The sequence below is a fragment of the Camelina sativa genome, chromosome 10 (assembly GCF_000633955.1).
Source record: "Camelina sativa cultivar DH55 chromosome 10, Cs, whole genome shotgun sequence".
Lineage (NCBI taxonomy): Eukaryota > Viridiplantae > Streptophyta > Magnoliopsida > Brassicales > Brassicaceae > Camelina > Camelina sativa.
Genome location: NC_025694.1, coordinates 13,694,398 through 13,705,039, shown reverse-complemented (window position 1 = coordinate 13,705,039; position 10,642 = coordinate 13,694,398). Strand labels below are relative to the sequence as shown.

Below are 10,642 nucleotides of genomic sequence, written 5' to 3'. Positions count from 1 at the left end.
AAAAAAAAAAAAAAAAAAAAAAAAGAACAAACCAGCTTAACGGTAACTCTTCTGGAAACGAGCACGAGCACCACGACCACCAAACTTCTTAGGCTCACACCTCCTCGGATCAGCCACAAGAAGAGTCCTATCATACCTCACCAAGATATCCTTAATCTCCTTCTTCGACTGCTCATCCACATACTTCTGGTAAAACGCAACCAGAGCCTTGGCTATGCTCTGACGTATAGCGTACACCTGAGAAGTGTGACCACCACCGTTGACACGGATCCTCATGTCAACACCAGCGAAACGGTGCTTTCCGAGTAGAAGCACAGGCTCGAACACCTTGAATCTGAGGATCTCAGGCTGGAACAGCTCGATAGGGCAGCCATTGAGCTTGATCAAACCAGATCCACGTTTGCAGTGGGTGACTGCCACTGCGGTCTTCTTCCTTCCGAAGCATTGCACAGATTCAACAGCTGGTTGAGTCGCCATTTTCTGTTACTTACTTAGGGTTTTTTTTCTCCTTGCCGCCGCGACGAAATGTAAACCTAATAATGCTGGAGAGGCTTTTATACTAAGTTAACGAATTCGTGGTTTTTTAGGTTTTTACTAATGGGCCTGTCTTTTTTATATGGGCTTTTATTTCTCCGATCCATAAAATAGTTAGACCCATTTCGACCTTCATATCAAAAATTTAATATAAAGTTTTATATTCAATTATATATCTCAATAAATAAAAATTGAGACGTTACGTGAAATTAGGAGAATATTTAGATATTTTATTAGAGATGTTGACATATAAAAAAAAAAAAAAGAACCTGAACAATCTATCTTCTTCCTCTTTGCTCTGTTACTCATCATCATCATCATAATCATCAAAAACTCTTGTTATTCTTGTGATTTTCCAAAAGAAATTTGGTGTGTTACTCAGCATCAACACACAACTATACTTTTTTTTTATTATTATTTTTAATATCAAGAACCTTCAAATTTCCGTCTCTCTTTTATCTGTTCCTGAACATTTTTTTTTTTTTTTTCTATAAATCAGTTTACCCGATGGCGATTCTTGTAAATTTGTTCCAAGTTAGTACTACTTCAAAATTTCATCACAAGTCCATCCGAGTAAGCTGATGTTTTCAGCTTATTAAGCCCATTTGACTATATATATATATATATGTAGTTCATCATCAAACCATTTGGGCGATTCTGTGCTTACAAAAAAAAAAAAGGAGAGGTAGTTACGTTTTCGTCGATCGTCTCGTCGCTGCTGAAAGCTTCATCCCAAATATCTCCGGTGATAAGGTTTCCGATTTTTTTTGCTAAATCTTCCTCCAATTATGCTAGATCTAGCTCCAATTTTGTAGAACATCTTGCTGATTTTGGTAGATATAGATCTCTGTTAGTCTCTTGCTAGGTTCCCAGATTTTACTAGTTTCATCAACTGTTCTTATAACTCGATCGTCTCCACTACGGAGGAGATTTGCTAAATTTCTTCTTTAACTCGATCGTCTTCGTAAGGAAGGAGATTTGTTAAAATTGTTCTTTAACTCAATCGTCTTCGTAAGCAAGGAGATTTGTTTAATTGTTCTTAGGTTGCTTTATACTTAGAATTGGTCTTCTCTGCTTAAGAATCTTTATCTCTCTGTTTCCAGATCTTTAAAGAAATTTTCTTGGTTTAGCAAATTTAAGGACAAAATTGTTCTTCGCAATTGCTTAGTTTAGAGATGGTCTTCTCTGGTTAAAAAAAACTCATCTCTCTGTTTCCAATTTTTAGGTTTTGATGTTTCCACGCTAGTAGTGTTAGTAGATCTTTCAATGTTTTCTTTTGGTTTGTTTGTTTGTTTTGAAGAATGAAGATGATCTATGAATGCGCACACTGTCGTCAGATGATCCCCTTTGGAAAAAATGACTTTGAGTTGGAGTTAAACTGTCGAAATTGCAAATTGAAAACCTGTGGAAAGGTACAATAATAGTATTTGCAACAGTTTTTTTTTAGTTAAGTTCTTCTGTGGTGTGGTGTGGTATGTGAGCTCAACAATGTCTGTTTATTTTTGTTTTCTCCAAGTGCAGTGCCTCAGACGTTCTCATTACCCGGCATCGTGTCATGAGTATGAGAAGTGGTTATTATTCCGGTCTACACGACCTTTCCAAGGAACCACTATTCTATACAATCTTCTTCGTGATTATAATACTAATCACTGGGATTATCATAATATGGTAAAACTTAATTGTTCAATTCTACTTAAACAATTCTTATTTGGTTTTTGTAATTGTTTAAACTTGGAAGAATCCAGTTTCTCAAAATTAGTTTTCTACATCTTATGTTTTAGCTATTTCGTTTGTTGGACGAGGTTCAAACTGCTCATGAACAGTTTTCTCCAGAGTTTTATCAGCGTTTCCACAAGCGCCTCATTCTTCCTTTTGATCAGGTATGATATATATATATATATATATATGAACTTTGTATATGATGATGGACCTCTTTTATTACACTGATCTTATATTGAACCTGTACCTGTTTAATATTAATGCATGCCAGCATCTATTTCTTAAAAACTGTTGTTTATGAAATGTTTGTTTGCAGATGCGGGAAGTTGTTGATTTCAACCGTTGGTTCCTTCTCCATGCTGCCTTCAACCCCGTCGTAGAGTCTTCTCTAGCAAATGAGCATAATCTTCTCTCAACGCGAATGACTGCTTTCATAACCAGTGTTCCTCCAACCGATTTGGCGCCAGATGAGTGGACTGCAAGACTACAACAAGTCGACATGATTAGTATCGATCTTGGTGTGTCGGTTTCCAAACTGATCTTTGGAATTCCAAAGGCACATAATATGGCGGATGTGCAAGAATCACGCAAGGCCGTACATTACTGGACATCAAAGATGGTATCGTGAAATCCTTCCTTGTTCACAAGGTTCTTGATTCGAATTTCTTCTTTTGTTTGTGCGTGACACTTGGTTTGAAACACTACACAATGTTGTAATTAATTTGGTAGAAATCTTCTCATCACTAAACTTCTTTTTTCGTTGTCAATATTATAATTGTGGCTCTTCTTCTTATTAAGTACTACTCCTATTTTACATGATTACGAATTACGATACTTTTAGTTAGTGACTTGAATAATGCGGTTCATACACTAATTAAGGTTGATTAAATCATTTTCACCAAAAAAAAAAAAGTTTGATTTACTCATAAACAAAAAAAAAACAAAGTGATTAATCAATTCAAGTTTTAATTAGACTACCAATCAAGGCCCAAAAATAAAAGGCCCATTAGAAAACGAACACATTTGGGAACTTATTGTTCGTCGTCGTAGTGACGGTTCAACTTCTATTGATTTCTCTCCTCCAAGTCGTTCGTTGTTTCTCTCGACGTCACGGCGGATCTCTCTCAAGCTGAGGTACGGTACGGTACGGTCTCTCTCTCTCTCTCTCTCTCTCTCTCTCTCTCTCTCTCTCTCTCTCTCTCCCATAGAAACCCTAACTAGTCCGTAGCTTTAATCAACCTAATCGGTAAATTTGATTGATAGTATTATTAGAAACCAAAAATGTCGATAAGAAGAATCTGATCGTTTTATTGTTTTGTGGTTTGTTCGTAGAAAGAAAGAAAGAAAGAAGAAGAAAAAAATGTCGCAGAACGATCTAGATCTGGAAACGATGATCGACATAGCGGCGGTGTTCATCTTCGAAAACGGAGTTGAGTATGAGGAGGAGCTATTGGAAACGTTTCCAAGTTACAGCTTTGTGGATAGCTCAGATCCTAATCACGGACTCTACCAGAAGAGGCTTATGGAATACAGGAACGGGACTCACGATGAAGCTGTCATCACTACTGGCGAAATCGTTGAGCCACCTCCAGGTAATATCAAAACCCTAATCGAGAGAACTGCGGATTACGTTTCCAAAGAAGGTGACAAGGCTGAGAAGATGATCAGGGACTATAATTTCAACACTGAAAGATACCAGTTTATGAAAAGATCAAATCCTCTTCACGCGTTTTACCAGAAGAAGCTTGCTGAGTACCGTTCTCAAAAGGATGATGATGATGGTGATGAAGTTGTTGTTGTTGTTGATGATGAGGCTGCAGCAGCAGCACAACAACCCTTACCCAAGCCTCAGTTCATTATTCTGCCTAATTGTTTACAGTTGCGTCTTCCTCCAGAGATGAGTCTCAGGGAGTTTGATACGATGAAGCTCACAGCTCACTTTGCGGCTTGGTATGGGAGTGAGTTTTGGTTGGGTTTGGCTGAGAGAAATCGTCCTGAGCTTGGGTTTATGAACTCTACTGATAGAAGCTTTCGTCAGTTTACTGAGCTTGTTGTTGCGTATACCAAAGTGTTAACTCCCCTGCCTACTGATGTGGGACAAGAGCTGAGTGATAGTCCCGCTTTTCTGAAAGCCATTATTGATGCTTTTCTCAAACGTATTCAGTGGGATCCTGCCCAGCATTATAAATGGCTTGAAAGAGGAGAGCAGGCTATGTTGGATTGGCATGCTTCTGTGGCCAATGATTTTGCTAACAAGGACCAGTTTCCACCGCTACCAAAGCAGCCTCCTCCTCCTCCACTACTTGAGGAACCTAATCCAAAGAGGCAAAGGCTTGACGAGTCAGCGCCCCTTGTTCCAGAAGACCAGTTTCTTGCTCAACATCCGGTGATGTTCTCCTTCTTAATTACATACAGTCCTTTCCTCTGCTTTACGTATGTGATAGTTGTATATTCTAACCATTACTTTTTTTACATCATTTTTACAGGGTTCGTCTACAATCAAGGTTTCGGTTCCCAATGCTGATGGTGGGCAAGTCGTCATTGAGATCACAGTGCAGTCGTTATCGGAAAGCGTGGCAAGTTTAAAGGAGAAAATAGCTGGGGAGATCCAAATTCCAGCAAGCACACACAAGTTAACTAGTGGAAAAGCCAGGGTTTTAGAGGACAACGACAAGTCTCTTGCACATTACAATGTTGGACCTGGAGATACCCTAACTCTTTCTTTATGAGTTGATCCATAGGGAAATAAATTCTTCTCAATCTCCTAGCTCTTTTAATGACTACTGTCTTTAGTAGTACATGTTTAAAACTATCTAGCTCTCTAGTGACTTAAGTTTGTGTTGGATTCTTATCTTAAGAGATCCTTTATATAGACTATAATATGGGATGGCATACTCGTACGTGGTCATGGTTAACCTCTTTTTAATTGGTGCACAGTTTGGTTCCGCTTCCAAGGTTTTTTACATAGTTAAAACACATTGAACTGTAAAAAGCAACATGATTTACCTTGAGAATACTTGTTCATAAATGAGTAGTATCATTTTCGGTAGTAGCCTTGACGCTATTTATATAATTTTAGATAGTAGATGTGGCACCTTTCAATATCAAAAGTAGTTATTGTATTTAAAGATTCACCCGTATAAAAGTATAAATACGCATTAATATACATATTGACAAAATGACCATTGTGTATAGAAAATTACGTGTATGTGAAGAGAAAATAACACATTTCCAATAGATTATTTTTGAAGGACAAAAGACTTTTGACAAAATTTAGTTCAAGATGATAAATCAATCATCATCGTCGCTGTCGTGATCATTGCCTTATCATATACACTTTTAGTTTATTCACGACAGCTGCCTAATTTATTTTAATATTTTTTCTTTTATTTTTGTGAATCTTTTTCCCATTATTTTGAAATAAAATAACAATTGCCATACATATTTATTGTTGACATAGTCATAGAGACACAATTTGTTTAGCCAAACTGTTTACGTATCTTTTTAGTTGCCATATTTTTTCATGCATATAAAAAAGTGTTACTCAATTATTGCTAGCTCGATTATCTTTGTTTAAGAAGAAGAGATTGCATCTTTGGTTATAGTACTAGTTTCATTAAATTGCTCTGCATTTCTACGTAAAATACTAATAAAAAGTAGCGGTCAATTTAATGTTGGTTTTCATTAAATTGGTTTCGGTACTTTTAAATTTCCCTAATGGTTCTTAAGAAAAAAAAAACACATTTACCCTCATTAATTTTTTTTTTTTACTTGTGTTTGACCTGGTTCAAAATTTATCATGGGTCCGCTATTGGTCAAAACTATGATATCCATAAGCTATGACTGAATCTTGTTTATTACTTAAATTAGATGGCATCATAAGTTTCTTTATCAGTTATAACAATGACTAAACGCACTACTTGGTAATATATTCTTAGGTCAAATTAGTTTCTTTCTTTATATCGAGTTAGCCGACGTATCTGTTAAAAATTACTTTATCGTTTACCTTAAGCTTAATATATTTGGTAAGAGACTACAAGGTTACTATATCAAATTAAGATCCACACGCAATAAAGAAAAACCCAAAATATAGGAAAATATATCAACGTGTGGATTCTTCATAAAAATTAAAGAATTATTGGTCCTTAGATTTTTTAAAAGTGTGTCAATTGGTTTCGGTACTTTTAAATTCTTGTTTACAATCAGTACAAGTCATGAGTTGTTGGGTTCAAGATTTCAGAGATTTAATCAAATAAAATGTAGTATTTAACAAACTTTCTGAGTATACTAAAATTAGTTTTATTGGTTTATATATTGAGTTCACATCTTCTAATATTTTTTTCTCATAAAAACTCTTTCAAAATAGCATATGCATGTTACCGTGGAATTTTCAAAGTTATTTTCTTTTCAAAAATCAGCACCTTTTGTTTTTTTTTAAAAATGTCAACTCCGCTCTATCGTATACGTATAAGGTTACGACCATCCCTTTTTCTTAGTATAATATCGGTATGTACGCAACATGCAGACATTCAGTTGCACACACACACGATGTTTTAGCGTAGTTTCACATTAACAACTACCATAAGACCTATAAAGATGAGACTGCCAGAAGATGAGATCTTAACGGATATATATGAACATAGTGACTCTTAATTACAATTTTCAAATAGCTCTAGCGTGTTCGAAACACCCACCCATATTAGTCGCGCGACTTTTTATTATAATATTAATAAACATTATTCTAGCAATACATTATGTTTCTTCTTTCAGACGCACTTAACCCACAATCAGTCCACAATAATATATAACCCCCTCTTAACGTACTAAACATATCACCACCTCCCCATAACACAGAATTCACATCACCTTTCCTAAATTTAATTCCAAGATTGAGTTATGGGTTCTGATGAAACCAAATCAACGTTGGACACCGAGAAGTCGACCGTGCCAGGATGCGGCACCAATACGAAGAGTTGTTGGATTATCCAAGTTTTGCTAAGAATAGTTCTGTTTGCAGCCACTTTGACATCGATTGTGGTAATGGTTACAAGTAAACAGACCACGAATATATTAATCCCTGGAACTACCAAACGGATTCCTACTGCCAATTTCACCAATTCACCGGCGCTTATGTAAGTTCATTAGTTAACTCATCTACTATATATATATATATATATATATATAATTTAGTATGTTCGTCGAAGTTGATTGATTATCTCATAGTAAACGTGACTAAGGTTCAGAACTCTGATTGGTATTATATCATAGTCAAGTCAAGTACATCATTCGGAATTATGATTTATTGTACTTTTTGAAGTAACGTTGTATGGCAAGTACCTTACCTTGGAATACACCTTGTTTTTTTCTAGCACGGCTCTTAATTAGTAGACCATATTTTAATATCAAGTAGGAATAAGTCATGTCAAATACGAATAGTGTATAACAATGGCCATTAAAAATTTGGTCAGACCATATGGTATTTTCCCCCTCTCTATAACACTAAAAAAATATTAAATTTTGAGAAACCAGGGATTGGTCATACATATATGAATAAATAGATGTAGCATTGGCTAAAAGTTTAAGCATATAACAAACAATCTGCATGACTGCATGCAAGTGCAACTGCCCAATAGTATATGGCTTTTTTTTTTTTAATATACTGACTTTTGCATGCGTGTGGGAGTAGTTGAGATTTCGAAACAAAGATTTTGGAAAGTCAAAAGTAAGTTGGAGAAAGCTATATATATTTAACGAAAAAGACTGAAAGATTATATCAATGTTCAATAATGGTATAAAAGCATCTTCAAAAAGATTTTAAAACTGTATACTTCTTTAATTTAATTTATGGAGTATCTGATAAGTGAATCTTTTTTTTGTTTTGTTTTATGCGTAGATACTTTGTGGTGGCACTCTCGGTGGCTTGCATTTACAGTATTCTATCTACAGTTGCTACCGTATCTGCTTTCAAGAAGCCTTCCTCTTGCTCTGCGATTCTCTTGCTCAACCTTGCCATTATGGATGCGGTAACTAATTAACCGTAAAAAATGAAACCATAAATTAACTTGGACTTTTTTGGGGTAGTATTTTTATTGTAATTTAAAAAAAAAAACAAAAAAACAACTAAAAGCATTTCAATTAATTTAGGTGTTATTAAGACAAAAATCACTTTATGGTAAACAACTAAATGTTTTGTTCTATTATTGAATATTCAACGACATCGTTTTTTGGGCAGGTGATGGTGGGGATAGTGGCCTCAGCGACCGGAGCGGGAGGTGGAGTAGCTTACCTTGGTCTGAAGGGAAACAAACAAGTGAGATGGGTCAAAATATGTCATGCCTACGATAAGTTTTGCCGTCATGTTGCAGGCGCCCTAGGCGTCTCATTGGTAGCTTCGATCCTCCTCCTCCTCCTCTCCATCATCTCTGTGATCTCCCTCTACAAGAGAATCCGTTGATTCACTCTCTTTGTGTTCTTTGTTTATGTTTTAGTCAATTCATATTGATCTTGTACTTGTTTCTTTGGTCTCTGTCGAAGTTGACTTTTGTTTGTTTAGTTTCATTAGTGTTGTAGTATTAATTTCTTCGGTTTTGTATGATTGTGTGATTAGTTTATTTGTAACCCGAGGTTTCTAATGAATCTTTTGAATGTTATTTTATGTTTGGATTGATGAGTCGTTAATGACCAGTCTTTTTATCGATCTGATTGGTGGAGTTGTGGCTAAACAATCTTTGGCAGACATAAAGAAAAGTTTTCTGGTTGAAGAGGGTAAGAGATTGCACTTCTTAATTCCATTCTTAAATAATCCATGTTTTAGAAAAAATAATTGTTTCACAAAGATATAAAATTTTAAAGTTTTATATATGTGTTATTTATTAGTTATTGGTGATGAAAACTTTAAGAAAAAATTGTTGAACAGTACTATGCTTTAGAGTTATAAAAAATTTGTAAAAAAAAAAAGAAAAAAATACATTGAGCATAATCACATTCTTGTATGTTTGATTGATATGTATGAAAATTCTAAAAAATGAATTTAATCAATTTATAGAATACAGAGTGAATAGTATATATAGTAAAACGTAACGGTTCAAAGATGATTGTGATTAATAATTATGTTATAGTGGCCACTGACCGTTACAGCTGGTATTTGTATTGTCACGATTGTTTTGATATTTTATTTTCGTTTATTAGCGTAGCCCCACGAGAACCCATAATTTAAGATTATCTATTAAGTACAATTTAACTACTTATGTACATCTTTGAATCTGAATGCGAGATGTTCATGACGACGTACATACCAATTAACAAGATCGTAATATAACATTTTAGCTTATGATTGCGTGTAAGAAACCTCTACTTGTCAAATTTAGAATGTGATATTTTTAATCGCAATTAATATGTGTACTTTACTAGATACTAATACTAATACGGGTTATCCAACGACGACCTAAGTATCCCATTAGTTTGGAATTGTTTTGACAAATCATAATAATTAAATAACGAAAACGAAATGTTTTTTCTTGTGAACAAATCTGGTAATTCAAATGATTGATACTCACGGAAAATTAATAAAGATGTAATGAAAACGGATACACGAGCTCATTGCCTCATGATTACCAAAGACATTATAAGATTTTACACGGCCCATATATACCGTTATACGTCTGTCTCAAACAAGGAATATTGAAGAAACAATAATTCAAAATAAAGATATCAGTTCTACTATTTCTATTATACACTGAAAGTGTAATGTTAGGAAAACGGTATATTTTAATCTGTATTATTTGAAAAGTGTATATTTCTAGCTAGACAAAACAAAACAGTGTATTATCCAACCTTAAACTCCAACATAATTTAAATTTACTACATAATCTTCGAAGCTTTATTCATAATCTTACATTGACACAAATAGTGTTAGTCAACTGTTAAAAATAACTGAGTCATATGACATAAACGATGATATGTCAAGATCTTTGGTTTAGAAAGCTTAAAACGATGTTGTTTACAATAAAATGTTAAAATAACATCGTTTTGAATTGGAGAAAAATCTTAAATTAGAATTGATTTTTTTTCACGATTCTTCTGTTCTTTCTTTCTCTGCTTGGCTAAAGCGTTTATACTTCTCAATTTCGAAGAAATAAAATGGATAATCAAAGAAGAGGTTTCCCCAAAAGATGTTAATGTGGAGAAGAAAAGAACGTCAATGGTAATATAACCTTTTTATATATATATTTTTAATATAAAAACCAATTTCTATTATCAGTTTGATCATTTTGTAAGGAAGAATGTTGTGCATTATGAAATCACTTTGCTAATTTTTAGTATATGAAGAAAATCTAAAAAATAATTAGATATAAATTCTTGGAAAAAGCTAATATATATGAATTTCTAT

At 34.3% G+C, this 10,642-nt stretch overlaps 4 protein-coding genes across 6 annotated transcripts; 3 read left to right on the top strand and 1 right to left on the bottom strand.

The window, feature by feature from the left end:
* Positions 7 to 546, bottom strand: LOC104718842 (40S ribosomal protein S16-3-like). Its single transcript, XM_010436643.2, has one exon. It carries the CDS (start codon positions 475 to 477, stop codon positions 37 to 39), a length of 441 nt encoding a protein of 146 aa, XP_010434945.1. The 5' UTR covers positions 478 to 546; the 3' UTR covers positions 7 to 36.
* On the top strand, positions 870 to 3,046 carry LOC104718841. The gene is made up of 7 exons (XM_010436642.2): positions 870 to 903; positions 1,034 to 1,068; positions 1,166 to 1,287; positions 1,835 to 1,946; positions 2,056 to 2,202; positions 2,316 to 2,414; positions 2,570 to 3,046. The coding sequence occupies exons 2-7, from the start codon at positions 1,042 to 1,044 to the stop codon at positions 2,879 to 2,881; spliced, it is 819 nt and encodes a 272-aa protein (XP_010434944.1). The 5' UTR covers positions 870 to 903; positions 1,034 to 1,041; the 3' UTR covers positions 2,882 to 3,046.
* Positions 3,315 to 5,174, top strand: LOC104718839 (probable splicing factor 3A subunit 1). Of its 3 annotated transcripts, none has more exons than XM_019230619.1 (3): positions 3,315 to 3,397; positions 3,586 to 4,639; positions 4,740 to 5,174. In XM_019230619.1, exons 2-3 carry the CDS (start codon positions 3,614 to 3,616, stop codon positions 4,980 to 4,982), a joined length of 1,269 nt encoding a protein of 422 aa, XP_019086164.1. In that variant the 5' UTR covers positions 3,315 to 3,397; positions 3,586 to 3,613; the 3' UTR covers positions 4,983 to 5,174. The 3 variants fall into 3 exon arrangements, with proteins under 3 accessions (XP_019086164.1, XP_019086165.1, XP_010434942.1); XM_019230620.1 differs by having other exon boundaries at positions 3,317 to 3,387; XM_010436640.2 differs by having other exon boundaries at positions 3,317 to 3,392.
* On the top strand, positions 7,054 to 8,918 carry LOC104718838 (CASP-like protein 1D1). The gene is made up of 3 exons (XM_010436639.2): positions 7,054 to 7,385; positions 8,147 to 8,276; positions 8,486 to 8,918. The coding sequence occupies exons 1-3, from the start codon at positions 7,150 to 7,152 to the stop codon at positions 8,705 to 8,707; spliced, it is 588 nt and encodes a 195-aa protein (XP_010434941.1). The 5' UTR covers positions 7,054 to 7,149; the 3' UTR covers positions 8,708 to 8,918.

Excerpts from the sequence above, each read along its gene's own strand:
- LOC104718842 (XM_010436643.2), bottom strand. The coding sequence starts at position 477 with ATGGCGACTCAACCAGCTGTTGAATCTGTGCAATGCTTCGGAAGGAAG.
- LOC104718839 (XM_019230619.1), top strand. The coding sequence starts at position 3,614 with ATGTCGCAGAACGATCTAGATCTGGAAACGATGATCGACATAGCGGCG. Across the intron at positions 4,640-4,739 it reads AGTTTCTTGCTCAACATCCG|GGTTCGTCTACAATCAAGGT; the intron begins GTGATGTTCTCC and ends TCATTTTTACAG.
- LOC104718841 (XM_010436642.2), top strand. The coding sequence starts at position 1,042 with ATGGCGATTCTTGTAAATTTGTTCCAA. Across the intron at positions 1,288-1,834 it reads CAAATATCTCCGGTGATAAG|AATGAAGATGATCTATGAAT; the intron begins GTTTCCGATTTT and ends TTTGTTTTGAAG. Across the intron at positions 1,947-2,055 it reads AATTGAAAACCTGTGGAAAG|TGCCTCAGACGTTCTCATTA; the intron begins GTACAATAATAG and ends CTCCAAGTGCAG.
- LOC104718838 (XM_010436639.2), top strand. The coding sequence starts at position 7,150 with ATGGGTTCTGATGAAACCAAATCAACGTTGGACACCGAGAAGTCGACC. Across the intron at positions 7,386-8,146 it reads ACCAATTCACCGGCGCTTAT|ATACTTTGTGGTGGCACTCT; the intron begins GTAAGTTCATTA and ends TTTTATGCGTAG. Across the intron at positions 8,277-8,485 it reads ACCTTGCCATTATGGATGCG|GTGATGGTGGGGATAGTGGC; the intron begins GTAACTAATTAA and ends TTTTTTGGGCAG.